We start from the raw sequence: 18,046 nt of genomic DNA, 5'->3' as shown, positions 1-18,046 counted from the left end.
GCAATACCGTTGGGGGGAGCTGAAGGCCAGAATCATAAAAAGAAACCAAAAAAGAACAAGCGTGCCAAACCGAAGGAAGAAATTAGTGCTCGGGTTAAAGACCCGGAAGTGATCTCAGGAAGCTTGTTCTCGGCTTCTCTCCGCCCGGGCCACGCCCACTGCCGAGCGGGTGCGCGCACGCCGCCCCGGGCTCCCTCTGCGTGGGCGCGAGCACGCCGCCGTCTCGTCGTTGTGAGCGCGGCCTTTCTGGCTGGCCTGGGGGGCGGGGTTGAAGGGGAAAGTGCTAAGGCCGCAGAGGTAAGTAGCCGAAGGTTCGAGGGCCTTCGGGAGCTTGAGGGGAAGGGAGTTAACTTGGTTCCTACCTGCACGGACTAGAAAAATGGAGAAGATGGGAGGAGGCAGGAGACTGCCGCAGCGGGCGTGGAAAAGGAAATTTCTCCCAGGCCGAGAACGAGATACGCATGCGCCCCGAATAGTGGCGCTTGCGTAGTGAGGCAGTCGCTTGGCGTTGCTTCTTGGGGACTCAGCTGGACTGGAAGCTTGACTTGCAGTTAGCTTGGGAACCGCTGAAGTTCTGACCCCTCCCCTTTCCACCGCCTCTCTCCACTCCACCCAGCTATCGCTGTAGCATTTATTTGGTTTGTATCGTAATTAAACTGTTTTAAATGGAATACAGTAGAAGGTTTTGTTGATGAATTTGACGATTGTCGTAATTTGCCTTTGAATTACAACAGGAACTTTTTTCACCTATTGATGAGATTTTTTTTAAGAAAGGATCTTTTTTAAGAAAATAGGCATATTTCTGCAAGAAAACGTAGTTTATGAACTTCAGGTCATCCTAGTCTTACCTAAAAGTGAATGTTTAATCATGCTGTACTGTGTCTCCCAAAATGTCATTGCTTTCCTTTGAGGATTTATACTGCTAGTAGCCCCAGCTTCCGGGATAGGGCCAAGTCCCAGGATACTTCGTCATCAAAATTTATTCAGCAAAGTCTTACAGAACACCCTTTGTGGGCCTAGCAGCCAAGTGGAAGATAGAGTAAATATATCTGCACAAAAAGAAAACATAATGGGCCAGCCCTCATGACACCAAGCTTCTGTGCCCCCTGCATAATGTTTGCTGAACTTCTGGCCCTTGTTCTGTAATTTGTAAATCATTACTGTTATTTATAAATCATTCATTCAGAAAACGCAATGATAGAGATTCTGTACCAGGTCTTGAGGTTAAAAAGTCAGTTCTTTACCTCGTTTCCAAATCACAGACTTCTTCCTAAGATCATGAATCTTAAAATAAAAGGACTGGGGGTTTAACTCAATAGTGAAGTATGTCATATGCATAATAGAAGACGTTGTCCCTCTTTCTGATCTAGCTATGTCTATATCAGATGGAGAGGAATAAAACTTTTCCCATAAATATGTTGGTACATAATATACAGTATGAACAACTGGTAACTAAATAGGAAAAAAAATGATCCAGGAGTAGAAACCCAGCAGCTCTGGAGTCTGAGGCAGAAGAATTGAGACTACAAAGACAGTTTCAGCAACTTAACAAGGCCCTAAGAAATTTAGCAAAACCCTGTCTCTAAATAAAATATAAGGAAAGATGGGATGTAGTTTATTGGTTGAGTGCCCCTGGGTTCAATCCCCAGTATCAAAAAAAAAAAAAAAAAGATTCAAGAGCAAATATCTATTAATAATTTTTTGATAGCTAATATTTATTTGTTTACTAAGCCTGAAACCATTCCAGTTGCTTTACATATTATTAATTTCAACATCTCTATACGATTATTGTTCCACACTACTATTGAAACAACTGAGAAATTAAAAAAAAAATTTTTTTAAGTGATTTGTCCAGAGTCTTGCAAATACTTAGCAAAACCAAGACATGAGATTGGGATGTAACTCAGTGAGAAAGTGCTTGCCTAGCATGCATGAAGCCCTGGGTTCAATCCCCAGTACTACAAAAGAGAAAAAAAAGACAAGAGTGGCATCATGGTCAATTCTTAACCACTATGCTAAGTTTGCTTTCCACATGAAACATGATATATTAAAAAGCTGTTGCTTCAGAATGTTATAGCAGATAAGCTGCAATGTCTCTGTGTTTCATTGTATCAGCTATAAAAAGAGGAAATTGGATTAGATGACCTTTAAGGAATCTGTTTCCTGTGAAATATTTAATTCATTCCCCAAATGTTTACTTAAATGAGCAACCACTTATTAGGCCACATATTATGCTTGATTCAGACAGATTAGTTAATGCCTGCCCTTAGAGAGCAGTTATAATCCAGGGTTTATTGTTAGTTTTACTTCCATTTATGACTTGCTGATGGCCTTCAAAACAACCTAGGAACTGAGGATGTAACCCAGTGGTAGAAAATATGTTTAGAATATGCAGGTCTGTAAGTTCATCCCCAGCACCAAAAACAAAATTTTACTTAGGACTGGGGATGCATGTCAGTGGTAGAACACTTGCCTAGTATGCATGGGGTCCTGCAATCTCCAGCAGGCACCAAGAGCTCTCTCTCTCTCACACACACACACAAACTATATCTTTAGAACTAGAAATTGCTTAGGTGTTTCTTTCCACCTCAGCAGAAAACTGCTTATTTAAAGTTAGCCTTGTGCTAATTCTATGCCTCATTTTTCAACCCTGACACTCTTGTATATGAAATGATAGTAGTTCTAAGAAACTGAAATAAAAAAGGATAAAGAGGAAGTCCCTTTGATTATATTCAGTTTAGAAGTCACACTGTGTCTAGCTTTTGAAGCTGGCCTCACTCTGGCAGTTGCTTAGGTACTCTGCTGAGCAGCTGATCTCAAAATATAAAGTATAAAGGTTTTCAACTGAACAGAGCATTTATCGGGGAGGAAAAAGATTTACAATTTTAAATCTTAGGTGAGATATATAAACAGTTCACAGTGGGTTCTACTCTGAACAGATAGGAAACAAAGACTAAGCTACTCTCCAAAAGGTGGCTAAGTTGACTTTATGCTTTATTTGAATCCCTCCAGGAATCCATTTAGAGATTTGGATTGGTCCATTACTGCTTAAGTTCTTTTCAAAAAGCATTTAAAAATTTATTAAGCTATATTTTGACCCATTATGGTCCAAAGGATTGGATATGTATCTAACTTGGAAAGTTGTTGGCTTTATGGATGTGAATGTGAAAAATTATCAAAGCACAGAAAAAAATTTAAAAGTAATCTAGTAACAATATTAAAAATAAAAAATCATTAATCAGTTTACATTTTAATAGGCTGACAGTCTAATTATAGCAGTAGCCTTACTATTCTCATATTCTCCTGCAGCATGAATCAGTATTATAGACATACACTTAGAAACTAAGCTTTGCTTCTCTGACAGCCTTAAATCATCATCATAAAATTAAGGAAACAGCCAATATATCAGATAGAGTATATTGTTTTCCTTATTAGGAAGCTGGATGTTTTGTACAGATAGGATTTATGTCAACATAGCATTCTCTCATTTTTTTTCTATTGTAAGTGCTGAGGTTTGAACCCAGGAGCTTCAAGCTTTCTAAACATGCACTTGATTACTGAGCTACAATCCCATTCTTTTTATAACTAGTAAGAAAAAAAGTCAATGAAAAAATATTCAACTAAAATTCTCCCCCCCCCCCACATACTTCGGCTTGAACTCAGGGCCTGTACATGTTAGGCAAGCAGTCTATTACTGATCTGTTACTGAGTTGCTTCCCCCTGGCTTTCAACTAAAATTCTCTCTGACCATTGCATAGGAAAATCCATGTTTTAAATCTTTTTTGAGTCTTTTTTTTTTTTTAATTGGGCTAAAGTTCACATAACGTAAAATTAACCATGCCATACACTGTGGTGCATTCCTGTAGTCTTAGCTACTCAGGAGGCCACATTAAGAATATTTCAAGTTCAAGACCAGCCTGGGCAACTTAGCAAGAGCCTGTCACAAAATAAATCTTAAAAAGGGTTAAGGTGTAACTCAGTGGTAGATACTTGCCTAGCATGTGTAAAGCCCTGGGTTCAATCCCAACTACTCAAAAAAAAAAAAATCGGGCTGGGGTTGTGGCTCATCAGGATGTAAGATATTATGTCCAACTGTAACTAAAAAATTAACATTTAAAAAGAAAGTCCACCAATAGCCGAGTTGTTTGTGAATTTTTGTTGTTTTTTGTTGTTGTTGTTTTCTTTTGTTGTTTGTTTTTATTTTTGAGCTAGGATCCCCCCCATTATTTTAATTTTCATTGTTATTAATCTTTTTTTTTTTTCCCTTTTTTTGAAATAAGGTCTTGCTACATAAGGTCTTCCAGGCTGGCCTGGAACTCTCAATTCCCTGGTCTCAGAGTAGCTGGGACTACAGGCACATACCACCACACCTGGCTAAAATCATTTTTTAATTAAATACTAGAACGCCACTAGCCTGTGGCTATGTTGAAATTTTAGTTAACATTGAAAATATAATTTTCAGCCACATTTAATTTATACCCACAACATGTGAGGCTAGTGGCTACCACACAGAACAGTGCAGCAATAGAACATTAGAACATTTCCATTACAGCAGAAATTTCTATTAGCATGGTGCTAGATCTTTTTTAGAAAGTATACACTTTAAGGTCAATCACCAGTATCACAAAATAAATAAATAGAAAGAATACACTTTAGAATCTTTGTTAAAATGGCACAAGCTTCTGTGCAAAGAGTTCTTGTTTTGAATATTTGTTGTTTTTAGTTGTCGATGGACCTTTATTTTTATTTATTTGTATGTAGTGCTGAGAATCGAACCCAGTAAGTGCTCTACCACTGAGCCACAACCCCAGCCCTCATTTTGAACATTTTTAGGAAGCCATGTATTCAGTACAAAGTACCCCATTTACATTTGGATGGAGGGGGAGTGGAAGCTGGGGATTGAACTCAGGACTTCACACATGAGTACTTCAGTCACGAGCAATCTCCCCCAACCCTTTTTATTTTATTTTGAGACAGGGTCTTGCCAGGTTGCCCATGCTGGCCTTGAACTTGGGATCAGCCTTCTGACTAGCTAGGATCACAGGTGTGTGAAACCACACCTGGCTTCATTTGAATTTTCTGATGAGACATAGGATTAAAATACACAGCTGCTATGGTCATAAGGGCCAGGATTTCCAGGATCATTTTCTGAGTTATTTTGTTCCAGTTTTGGGACGCCACCAAGTGATAAATTCAGGTATTACATTTGGATTAAAAGATTTTTTTTTTTTTTTTTAATTTTGATGAAAGTGCCAATGTGTATTTCCTAACCAATTTCCCTTCCCTGGGAACAGAACACAGTGTTTTCTGGAATCTTATTTGGAAAATTTTATGAGTGAATTTCTTGGTGTGGCTTGGTCAGGATGTATCCAAGACAAACTGTCCTATGGAAGATGATTATTTTAACCTCATAATTTATTTGCTCAGTCACATTTTTGCCTTGGCACTACCATACTACCCCTTCTTAATTTATAAATTACCTTCAGTCAATCTCAAATGACATAAATAGTTTGCTAATGATAGAAACTAATTGTTTTAGTAGACAGAATATTCTAAAGCATGTTTTTACTTCAAAACCTGCATGAAATTTTGGTCTGAGGTTTCAATAAAAGGTTGTTGGAAGTAAAGAGGATAGAAAAAAAGGAGAGCTAATTCTTTACAAAATTATATGCTGGTCCTTGTGGCAGTTAGAGTGAAATGTTGTCAGTCTCACATCCATAAATTTGCCAATTGCTGTTTTTCTTTCTCTTCAGTGAAGTGAAAATTCTACTAGAGGAAATGGCAGCCTCTTCATCCTCCTCCTCAGCTGGTGGGGTCAGTGGAAGTTCTGTTACTGCATCAGGTTTCAGTGTCTCAGACCTTGCCCCACCACGGAAAACCCTTTTCACCTACCCCAAAGGAGCTGGAGAGGTGTTAGAAGGTGATCTCATGCTGCTTTTTGCTGAATAACTGGATTCAGACCTGCAATGAATATTAATTGGAAAGAAGCTATTAAGTGGATTAGAAATTAATTTGCCCTGATTTCAGCTCCACATTTCATCTCTTGTCCACATCCCAAAGTAATATCTTCCAACACAAATCTTGTTCCAGAATCAGAATTTGATGCTGAAAAGGACTTTGGAAAGCAGGGAGGTCATCTAGAGTTCTTTACATCCAAAAACATTAAATGATTTGGTCCTGTTAGAGGCAGAGTCAGCAGGGAAGCCAGGAATTCTCAATCTCCCGCTCCAGTTTGCTTTATCTTGGCCCCTGTCCTCTTCCCTATTGTTAGTAAGTTAGGTATATTTTTTTCCCTAGTGTAATTAATCTACAGATAGATTAGCCATACCAGAGAGGTTCTGAGACAAAATAAAAACTGATACACTACTCTTAGGTGAAGATGGCTTCCCTGTCCCACTGTAGGATACTGCAGTGTAGTTTTTCTACAACCAGAGACAGATTTGCGTGCAGTCATCCTCCATCTTATTCAGCTCACATTTGCAAACTGGCTTGTCAAGATAAGGACACAGTAATCATGAATCAGCATAGGTAACTGGAATTCTTGAGATTTCCATCACTTTAGGATCAAGACTAATAATTCTTTATAGGGAACTTAAAATTTCCCCATGGAGCTTATTTAAAATGCACTTTGCTAGGCCAATTTTAGAGATTCAGAATTAGTCTAGCACATTTTTGACCAATATTTAGAGCCTTTCCTTGAAGGTAATCTTCTCACCATATTTTAAAAAACATTGGCAAAGAACCTACTAAGGACTCAAAATCTACTTGAGTCAAGCAATTTGGTGCTTAATTATATGTTGATCTTTTTTGCTCTAAATCTTGCATATTTATATAAATGTATTTTAAGTTAACCTTGGAATGTCTCTGAAACACACTATAGTCAGGAGCCAGTTTGAAGGGGGTTCTTTATTCATTTATATCAGAAGTGATTAAAAGCAAAGTTTTGGATTAAACCAGGCCAAACACTATAGCTGATTCTTTTTTTTTTTTTTTTTATGGTGCTGGGGAAGAGGCTTTGCACATGCCAGGAAGGCACTCTACTGCTGAGCTATATCCCTAGCAAGTCAGAGCAAACAGAAGCATCATTTATGACAGGAAAATATGGGAAGACTCCAGGAGCATTAGGCTATCTAGACTTGTTGAGGTTCTGATCAGTAGTGAAATAAGTGACCTGACCAGGCCACGCATATTGTGAGATGTGTGTACTTAGGCTCTTGCCTTTTCATCATCTTTATTTGTGTTATGTTAGGACCTGAGCACCTGTAATCCTTGCTACTCAGGGGCTGAGGCAGGAGGATCACAAGTTCAAGGTCAGTCTGAACAATTTAGCAAGACTCCATCTCAAATGAAATAGGAAGAGCTGGGGATGTGACTAAGTGGTAGAGGGCTGGCTTAGCATATGCAAAGCCCTGGATTTAATCCTCAGGACCACCACAAAAAGAAATACTCAATGTAGTATCACCAGTCTGATTGGAGGGGCCTGAGATGTGGTATTCAGGGAATTTCTCACAAAACAAAAAGTTGAAGGCTCTTAAGTTGCTAAATCAGTTTTATAAAAGTAGAAGATAAATCAGTGCTTAAAAATAGCACTCTTAAGATCATCTTAAAGTCATTTAAATTCTACCTACAAGAGGAATTTTAATACTGGAGGTAGCTCCATAGTTTCAAAGCTATCAGCATGCACCAGATTATGTAGAAACATTAAAGAAGAAAAGCTGCTGAGCTTAGTCTGAATGTTATTTTAACAAGTTATAGATCTATCCATTCTTACTGCTTTGTAGAGGAATATGTTGGGTTTTGTTTTCTTTCTTTGTATGTTTGTTTGTTTGTTTTTGGATTAAGGCGATTGAACTCAGAGGCTTGACCAGTGAGCAGGTATACCCCCAGCACTTTTGTTTTGTACTTTGAGACAAGGAGGGTCTCACTAAGTTGTTTAGGGCCTCACTTAGTTACCGAGGCTGGCCTCAAACTTGCAATCCTATTTCAGCCTCCTGAGTTGCTGGAATTATAGGTATGTGCCACCATGCCCAGCTTGTGTTGGGTTCTTTTAATTTAGTCCAAACTCACAATGCAGTTGTAGTTCTTCTTAGCTTTTACATTACACCACTAATCTTTTTTTTCTTTCTTTTTCTTTTTTTTTTTATTTTTTATTTTTTTTTATTGGTTGTTCACAACATTACAAAGCTCTTGACATATCATATTTCATACATTAGATTGAAGTGGGTTATGAACTCCCAATTTTACCCCAAATGCAGATTACAGAATCACGTCGGTTACACATCCACAATTTTACATAATACCCTATTAGTAACTGTTGTATTCTGCTACCTTTCCTATCCCCTACTATCCCCCCTCTCCTTCCCTCACATCTTCTCTCTCTACCCCATCTACTGTAATTCATTTCTCTCCTTGTTTATTTTCCCATTCCCCTCACAACCTCTTATATGTAATTTTGTATAGCAATGAGGGTCTCCCTTCATTTCCATGCAATTTCCCCTTTCTCTCCCTTTCCCTCCCATCTCATGTCTCTGTTTAATGTTAATCTTTTCTTCCTGCTCTTCCTCCCTGCTCTGTTCATAGTTGCTCTCATTATATCAAAGAAGACATTTGGTATTTGTTTTTTAGGGATTGGCTAGCTTCACTAAGCATAATCTGCTCTAATGCCATCCATTTCCCTGCAAATTCCATGATTTTGTCATTTTTTAGTGCTGCGTAATATTCCATACACCACTAATCTTAAAGCTGTTTACATTTTAAAACAGACTTAAATATCAGAACCAGGCACAGTGGTGCATGCCTGTAATCCCATTGCCTAGGAAGGCTGAGGCAAGAAGATCACAAGTCAAAACCAGCCCCAGCAACTTAGCAAGGCCCTAAGCAACTTAGCAAACTTGTCTCAAAAAGTTTTTTAAAGGGTTGGGGATATTGCTCAGTGGTTAAGCACCCCTGGGTTCAATTCCTGGTACAAAAAATCAAAAAACCAAAGGGCAATCCCTAAACTATCTGGGCCAATTCAAGCATAGTAAATTAAAGAGTACATTCATCCCTCAGAATCCACAGGAGATTTGTTCAAGGACCACTGGCACCCCACTCCCACACTCACAACACACCTCCTCCCTACCTCCCACTTAATACACCCCACCACTGTGGATTCTAAAATAGCAGATACTTGAGTCTCTTACATAAAACGTAAGCTATGTACATATAACATTTGTACATCTTCCAGTATAGTACTTCTAAGTGTGGACTGGTTAGCATGTTAGATTTTGAAGCATTTCTATCATGTTTATAGATGATATTATTTTGCAGTTAATCTAACATTCATGCAAGAAACCATTCTTCTTAAAATTGTAGAAAAATAAAATAGTAAAGATTGCCTGTAGAGAGTAAGGAACAAAAGTAGTTAGGAGATGAGGTAAAAATGCTGTTTATAATTTTTTTAAATATTTTTTAGTTGTCATGGATCCTTTATTTTATTTATTTATTTATTTATTTATATGCGGTGCCGAGGCTCAACCGAGGGCCTCAGGCATGCCAAGCAAGCGCTCTACCACTGAGCCACAACTCCAGCCCACTGTTCACACTCTTTTTTTTTTTTTTTTTTTTTAAAGAGAGAGAGAGAGGGAGAGAGGAGAGAGAATTTTAATATTTATTTTTCAGTTTTTGGCGGACACAACATCTTTGTTGGTATGTGGTGCTGAGGATCGAACCCGGGCTGCACGCATGCCAGGCAAGTGCACTACCGCTTGAGCCACATCCCCAGTCCCTGTTCACACTCTTAAGTTGAGCCATTTCCTTCCCTCAAGTCTATAATAATAAATTCAAATAACCTGTAGTTAACCTTGAAAATTAACTTTTTTTGGAGCATCAGCTCTCTGATAACATACACCCCGCATGAGCAGGGTGGCTAATATTATCCTAACCCAGTTATTAGTGAGCAAATTAAAGACTGCCTTCCGGTCCAGAAGTGGCTATATTTTAGTGACTTTGTTGGCCACTGAAATATAAACTACCTAGCATTGTCTAATTTCCTTCTGGTGAGGTAATATTCTTTTAAATGAATTTGTTAGCATCATATTTATTGGAATTAGTGATATAGTATTAGACTTGGGTAATTTATAGAACTTCTCACTATTTATAACCTCTGCTTGTCCATGAAGAGAAAAGCAGATGTATTTGCTACTTGGTGTTTTACAAAGGATTTGATTACAATTTCTAAATGGAAGACAGATTGCCCCAGGCTGACTCTTCTCTGGAGAAATTCCAAGCTTTAGATTGGTACAGATAGCACATCTAATGGGATATGGCTAAGAAGCAGTGGACTTTGGTTAATATAGAGCTGCAGATCAACAAAAGTGTGTTTCATAGGCATTTAATATGGCAGAGTGATATGTAAGTACCATTTTGAAAGATAAGCTTATATCTTTTTGCTTTGAAATTTATTACCAAGGGAAATATGCAAATGTTATAACATAAGCATTTTATCCTAATAACATCTATGATTAAATACAAGTGGGAGGTAGCACTTCCAAGAGCTTCTATACACATGTTGGCTTGATTCTTACACCTGGTAATTCCCACTACCTTGTGAGAGACCCTAAAGTTCAAGATCAAATCACCTGGGAAGTAAGCTCTACTTTCTTTGCTCTTTTTAAAATAAAACTTGAACCCGGGTGTACTGGTAACTGGTACATACCTGTAATCCCAGTGACTTGGGAAGCTGAGGCTGGAGGACTGCAAGTTCCTAAGCCAGCCTGTGCAGTTTAGTAAGACCCTGTCTCGAAATTTTAAAAGTGCTATGACTAGGGATATAGCTTGGTGTAGAGCACCCCTGGGTTCAATCTCCAATGCCACCAGGGGGAAAAAAAGAGGATGGCACAGAAGAAAAAGAAAATATTAATTATTTTTTAAAAAACAAATTGCAGGGCTGGGGATGTGGCTCAAGCGGTAGCGCACTCACCTGGCATGCGTGCGGCCCGGGTTCGATCCTCAGCACCACATACAAACAAAGATGTTGTATCTGCTGAGAACTGAAAAATAAATATTAAAAAAAAATTTAAAAAAAAAAACAAATTGCAGGGCTGGAGCTAGAGCTCCACAGCAGGGCACTTGCCTAGCATGTATGAGGCACTGGGTTTGATCCTCAGCACCACATAAAAATAGACAAAGGCATTCTGTCCATCTACAACTACAAAAAAAAAAAATTTTTAAAGGAGAGAGAGAGAGAATCTTTTTTGTAGATGGACACAACACAATGCCTTTATTTTTTTTTAATGTGGTGCTGAGAATCGAACCCAGGTCCTGCCCGTGCTAGGCGAGCACTCTACTGCTGAGCCACAATCCCAGCCCCTACAAAATAAAATTTTAAAAACAAATTGCATCATTGATATCAAATGTTCACAACAGTTCTTCTTCCCAAAGTGGAATTCATAGTTAGGCACTGTATGTGCAGCCAAGTGCTCTTATCTTCAGGAGAAGAAGAAAAAATCAACTCAGTGATGTCGTCAGCATGCCTAGATCTTTAAACTGGATAGTCCAGGGCAGGAGTGTAGCTCCGTGGTAGAACATCTGCTTAGTAAGCATGAATCCCCAGCACCAAAAAAATAAGGATAAATAAATAAATAAGGATATTCATCATAATATTCAGTCAATTAAAATGAAAAAAAATTGCTCTGTTTAATTTAGGCGATCTACTCACAAATGATTTAGATTCAACCAGAGACGTGCAGAGGGAGGGGAAGGAATTGTATCCTATATATTATACAATATGTGAATTTGCAGAATGTAACTCTCTGAAGATGTGTACATCCTAAGAATTATACTGTCATTTCTTTCTTTTTTTTGGCATCAGTTTGAAAATAGCATTGGAAGAAAGCCCTCCTAGTTGTGTGTTCAAACTAAATGGAGACAATATCTGTAGTTTTTCTCCTTGATACCATGACTTCTGCAAAGGTTTGCCTGTGTGATACTCAGCATAAGGCTAGAATATGTGTTCGTCCTCTCTCCTTGTCACTTAATACCTGACCTGCACAACCAGTTCATGATTGATGGGTGAATGGTTGACATCTAGTAGTGTTGGCATGTACTACTGCATTGAAAAAGACAGCAGTGCCCTCTCTTTCCATTTGTTTTACAATTTTTGCAAGAAGATATATACTCCAAGTGGTGTCCACTGCCCTTTAAAAAATCTACTTTTCCTACATGAAATATATTTCTCTGGGGATATGTTTTGCTGAATCAGCCTTTGCCACAAGGAATATCATGAACTACCAATGTTTCCCAATCATCTTCCAAGTACTGTGGTGACCAAGTTAGCCACCTCCTCATTGGCAGTTCTTGGCACCAGTACAGTTCTAGGTTCTGAACTTGCACCACACTCTTATCGTCATCCAAATTACAGTGTTCTTGTTCAGTTGGAAAATCAAGGTTACAATTTGTGTTTACAGAATGAAAATTCCCAGCAGTGTTTTGATGTAATTTGACATATTAAAAATCAACAAAGATTTTTCCCTCAGCTTTGTTTTTTAGAATGAAAATGATTTGGAGTTTGGGTGAAACTTTGTATTTTGATAGCACAGGTGCCACACGGCCAAATGTGTCAGCTGCAGTGTTTGCCTGGTGTACAGAAGAGAACATTAAGAAACTTTCAGGTTGGGAGGAGGGAAATGTTGACTAGGACATCACACTGAGGTTTCTTGTTTTTGTTTTTTTAAATACTATTTTTAAACTCTTAAACAAGTAGAGGGACCATTTTAGTATCCTAGGTATAGAAGAAGTAGCTTTTATAACAGAGCAGTGTTAGTTCTAAATGAAACACAAATCCTCTTTGTTAACCCTGAAAACTAGACCTTGAATGTAAAAACAGGAAAAGAATGGACAGGTTTACTTGGTTCATCAAAATTCATAAAACCCTTAGAGCAGACTAAAACCATTTCCTCTTTTTATTTGTAGATGGCTCTGAGAGGTTCCTTTGTGAATCTGTTTTCAGTTATCAAGTGGCATCCACGCTCAAACAGGTGAAACATGGTAAGCACGTGAGTATCATGTATTTGACTGTAAGAATACATTTACGGAGGGTGAGGGAGGCAGATTCTTAAAAGTCAGTATGCTGTAACAAAACTCCCAAACTCAGAAAAAATTATTTAAGTGGACTTTCTATATGAAAGAACATTTCAAGGTCTTAGTTGTCAGACAGAATGTCCCATTGAAACTTGAAGTTGAAGTCAGAGGGGTTGGTTCTCTAGGGAAGTCAGTGCTTCCTGCTGCTCTTGTGTTGCCTTTCCCTTTCCTTTCTGAAACCTTTTACTGTTGTCCTCCACGGTTACCCTCTTCAACTTCAAGCATTTAAGTGTACCTCATGGTCTACCTGGACTCTGATACCCGTATAGTATGATTTCTGCCCCATCATGCCTCACCAAGCCTTCATTATACATCAAGGACTGTTCCCCCACCAGACCATTTCTCCATGGAAAGCATTACATAGGGGAGAAAGCCATAGTTGTCCCTCCCTCCAGAACTGAGTCACTATGGCATAGAGGATGAGTACCTTTTTTTTTTTTAAAGAATAGAGCAAGGCGGAGCACTGTACCTGTATTCCCAGCTATTTAGGAGGTGAAGGCAAAAAGACCAGAAGTTTCAGGCCAGCCTTGGCAAAACTTATCAGACCCTGGCTGAAATTAAAAAAATAAAAAGAACTGAGATGTAGTTGATTGTTAAAGCATACCCAGGTTCAATCCCTAGTTCCACACCAAAAGAAAAAGAAAAAACAGGGTTAGGGATATAGTTCAGTGGCAGAGCACTCGCCTATATGAATGAGGTCTTCGGTTCAATCCCTAGCACCACAAAACAGCAAAGAACTGGGCACAGCTGAGCATAGTGGCACTTGCCGATAATCCCAGCTCCTTGAGAGGCTGAGACAGGAGGATCACAGGATTAAGGCCAGCCTCAGCAACTTAGCATGAACCTTACTCAAAAAAGTAAAAGCAAAAAGGTCTGGGGAGGGCTAGGGTTGTGGCTCAGTGGTAGCGCGCTCGCCTAGCATGCATGAGACACTGGGTTCGATCCTCAGCACCACATAAAAACAAAATAATGTGTCCACCTAAAACTAAAGATACATGAATAAATAAATATTTTGAAAAAAAAAAAAGTCTGGGGATAATATATATAGCTCAATGGTAAAAACACCCCTAGGTTCATCCTCAGTACTACAAAACAAGAGCATATACTGAAAATGTGATGATTGGTTTTGAGGGGATTTTTTTGTTTTGTTTTGTTTTTCATAGTACTAGGGCTAGAACTCAGGACCTGGCACTGGCACAGGCACAAGGACATGCTAGGCCAGCACTCTACCACTGAGCTCTATCTCCAGGCCTATGACAATTGTATTGAAAAATAACTTTTAACATTATTAAAAAAAAAAAAAAAACCTTTTTAGAAAATGAATAGAATAAGTAATTGGTCACTGAGGATGCTTATGGTGTGGAATGAAGAAGCGGGGTGAGAGTGTATGAACCTTAGCATAACATCAACAAAAAGAAAAAATGCCACTGAGCCACATCCCCAGCCTTATTTTGTATTTTCTTATTTAGAGCCAGGGTCTCACTGAGTTGCTTGCCATTGCTGAAGCTGGCTGTGAACTGGCAATCCTCCTGCCTCAGCCTCCCAAGTGGCTGGGATTACAGGCATGCACCGTCACGCCCGGCTTGTTTTTTTTTCTATTTTTTAAGATTAAAGTTTTCTTGGTGGTACACCCTTTAATCCCAGCCACTTGGGAGGCAGAGGCAGGATCATCACAAGTTTGAGTCCAGCCTCAGCAATTTTTTGAGATCCTGCCTCAGAATTTAAAAAAATAAACAAAAGAACCTGGGGATGGATCTCAGTGGTAAACCACCCCTGGGTTCAATCCCCAGTACCAAAAAGAAAAGTTTTCTGATCAACATAAAGAGACCCCATTACTACTGAAACATTGAGGGGGAAAATCCAACTAGAAATTATTTTTAAACCAGTCATCATGTTGGTGATTAGTGACAGTGTCATGGAAAGTGCACTGTTGTATAGTAATATTTCCTTCACTCTTTACAGATCAGCAAGTTGCTCGGATGGAAAAACTAGCTGGTTTAGTAGAAGAGCTGGAGGCTGATGAGTGGCGGTTCAAACCCATCGAGCAGCTGCTGGGGTTCACACCCTCTTCAGGTTGATGTTTCGAGGATGTGCTGGAGGAGCACAGCCAGAGCAGAGCCACAGAGACAGCTTATGCAGCTGCTCAGATTCACAGCTGTGTCACCAAACTGCTAAATCCCATCCATACTTGGTTTCCCTGTATCTATCCATGGCCAACAAATACTTAAATATGTGATCTTGCAGGGAAAACGTTTATTTGTTTAAAAATGTATTGGGAATCGGATTAAGACAATCAGTTTCAGAGAACAAGAAGGTTTAGGTTTAAAAGATATTTATAAAATTTTCACAAGCCAAGTAGGATATGTGCCAGAATTAGCCAACTACATGGCATGCGTTCTGTCTGTCATATAGTGCCTGGAAATTTTCACCAGTGAAGTCCAAGGTGAGGATCTATAGTTAGACCTTTCTGACCTAAACATTTCTTTTCACAGATGAATGTGATTTCAACTCAGGACCTATCCAAATAAGGAATTTTTAAAAATTTTTTTCTTTTTCCTATTTTAGACATCTGAGTAGATAGATCCTACTTCTTTCTAACCCTTTCTAGACATACTGGCAAAAAAAAAAAAATTGTGTTTTTTTGAATATTGCAACACTTGTAAAAAATAAAACAGTGAGCAAAATCCTTTTAGACACAGAAATCCTCCATTCAGCTCATTGGTAGATTCAAGCAATTCTGTAGCAAATCCTTTGAAAGAGCTCCAGATTGGTGTTTTATCCTTTCAAAGTCTAAGGGATTTGGGATAGGGAAAAGAGGTCAAATTACTTTTTACAAGAATCTAAAAACCATTTCTCCTAAGCAAATGGTAGATTTGCTTTGCTTCAGAGATATTTGTCTTTGCAGAAGGGTCTGAATTTATCTTATCAGTATCTGAGTAGGTTTTTGTACCATGATAGAGGAAAACCTGGAAGGCTAAGAAGTGGAGTTTTGTTTTGTTTTTTTGTTCTCCCATGAAGAATGATTGGAAATGTTTTTTGGGTTTTTTAGGATCCCAGTGTCTACACTGCACAATTAAGGGAATCATTTATTATTACAATGTATACATATTTTGCCTTAGCATTTGCTTTTCTCCTCATTAACAACTTAGACCTGATCTTCTTAGAGTTGCTTAATTATAAATAAATATAATCCCAGGAGCAATTAACCTTAATCTCAGGAGTTCAAAATTTTGTTTAATACATGCTACTTGACGGGGAGGTGGTGACTTCATTCAGTTGGTAAAGTCTAAGCCCAGTGAAGATGAAGACCTACTCATGGTCACATAACTCAGGCAGAAGAAATACAGGAACCTGGGATAAATCAGAGTTGCTTGATAGTTCAGCTCACTAATCTTGACTCTAAAGCAAATCAGAGAACCACAAGGAGCAGTCCACAAGCTCTCCTTTTAACCTTATTCAGCCAAAACAAGACACAAGTATAAAACCAGTTGTTTCCCTGCAGTACTCTTAGCACCAGTCATCTTGCTGATAACTAGGGAAAAACTAAAAACTAACTTGCACTGTAATAAACCTTTAAATCAGAACTTCATTGACAACTGGGAAGTAATCACTTTCTTATTTCATTTGTGTAGCTATGCAGGACAGACTTTGCATCATCCAATCATTACAATTTTTTATTTGAACTTTTTTTTTGAGACAGGGTCTCACTAAGTTGCTTAGGGTCTAACTAAGTTTCGAAGGCTGGCCTCCAACTTGTGATCCTCCTGCCTCAGCCCACAGGTTGCTTGGATTACAGGCATGTGCCACCAAACCCAGCAGTATTTTGAGTTTTTTACAGAATGTCTCCTAAGATGGATATTTCTTTGTATGACTTTAACAGTTAAGGAGATCTACAGGGTGCAGTGGAACACGCCTGTAATCCTAGCAGTTCAGGAGGCCTAGGCAGGAGGATAGCAAGTTCAAAGCCAGCCTCAGCAACTTAGCAAGACCCTGTTCTCAAAATATAAAGAGTGATTTGACTTGGGGATTTGGCTCAGTGGTTAAGTACCTCTGGCTTCAATCCCTGGTCCAAAAAAGAAATGGAGATCTTAAAGTTGAACTGAAATGCTTTCAATGTTCACCTGGATCATTCAGGTCCTTTGAGAGTCCCGCCAAGAACAAGACCCTCACTATTTTTTGAATATGGTACCTCCCTCTGTGTACCTTCTCTTGGTCTTTATGTCCCATCACCCACAACTCGATGATGCTTTGAACTCAAAGATGGGCCATGTGGCTCATCTGTTGTCTTCGGTGCACTTAGATGCCAGTCACTCAGACAATAATTATAATCCTTTCAGTAATGCTTCAAGCTATCTAGTACCCCTTCATATAGAAGAGGAGCTTCAAGTTCAGAATAAGGCTGCACAGCCAAAGTTGGCCATGTCCAGATGTGGACTCAAGTCTGCCAGACTGTGAAGCTGAGATTCTTTGAGAAGCATCATGCTGTATCACTGAACCCAACTCAGAACGTTTGTACAAAGAAAAATTCTAAAACTTCTTATTCGTTGGTAAAATGAATGAACTACCTGGAGAAAATAAGCCTTGTCACTGCCCTCCCTTCTTCCTTCCAGTGCTTGATGAGAAGGGCTCTCAAGTGTGATGGAGCAGACAAGAATTAGCTTTCCACATATCCTCTTAAGGTTCAGTGGGGGGGGGGAGATATTGTTAGGTGCTGGGGAGGCTGTTCTCCTAGGGATGCCTGAGTGAGCAAGACAGAGGGCAAGAGGTCAGATGGTGGCCAGCAACAAGGACTGCACAGCCAGCCAGCCTTGGGAGGCTGATGGTGACAGTGCCTTCTGTGCATAAAACAGTTGGCAGTTCCAGAGCACTTTCACATATGTTGTCTGGAGTCTCACATCAATCCTGTAACAAATGAGGCAAGTATCTT

At 39.0% G+C, this 18,046-nt stretch overlaps 2 protein-coding genes across 6 annotated transcripts in view; one reads left to right on the top strand and one right to left on the bottom strand.

The window, feature by feature from the left end:
• Positions 1–503, bottom strand: part of Ascc1 (activating signal cointegrator 1 complex subunit 1) — a 95,152-nt gene extending 94,649 nt beyond the window's left edge. For 2 of the 4 annotated variants that reach the window (XR_013435483.1, XM_078040746.1), the window contains exon 1: positions 363–501. The gene's annotated coding sequence lies outside the window, so the exon portion shown is untranslated. Of the gene's footprint in view, positions 1–7; positions 156–362 lie in introns of those variants that run through there. The other 2 variants (XM_005325931.5, XM_078040719.1) reach the window with 2 other exon arrangements.
• On the top strand, positions 141–16,331 carry Anapc16 (anaphase promoting complex subunit 16). 2 transcript variants are annotated; one of them, XM_005325932.5, is made up of 4 exons: positions 141–297; positions 5,754–5,920; positions 12,952–13,026; positions 15,082–16,331. In XM_005325932.5, the coding sequence occupies exons 2-4, from the start codon at positions 5,779–5,781 to the stop codon at positions 15,195–15,197; spliced, it is 333 nt and encodes a 110-aa protein (XP_005325989.1). In that variant the 5' UTR covers positions 141–297; positions 5,754–5,778; the 3' UTR covers positions 15,198–16,331. The 2 variants fall into 2 exon arrangements, with proteins under 2 accessions (XP_005325989.1, XP_040129640.1); XM_040273706.2 differs by lacking the exon at positions 141–297 and adding an exon at positions 500–638.
• Positions 16,332–18,046: the final 1,715 nt, after the last annotated feature.

This window comes from Ictidomys tridecemlineatus, chromosome 1, assembly GCF_052094955.1.
Source record: "Ictidomys tridecemlineatus isolate mIctTri1 chromosome 1, mIctTri1.hap1, whole genome shotgun sequence".
Taxonomy (NCBI): Eukaryota; Metazoa; Chordata; class Mammalia; order Rodentia; family Sciuridae; genus Ictidomys; species Ictidomys tridecemlineatus.
This window is presented reverse-complemented; position numbering and strand designations above follow the sequence as displayed.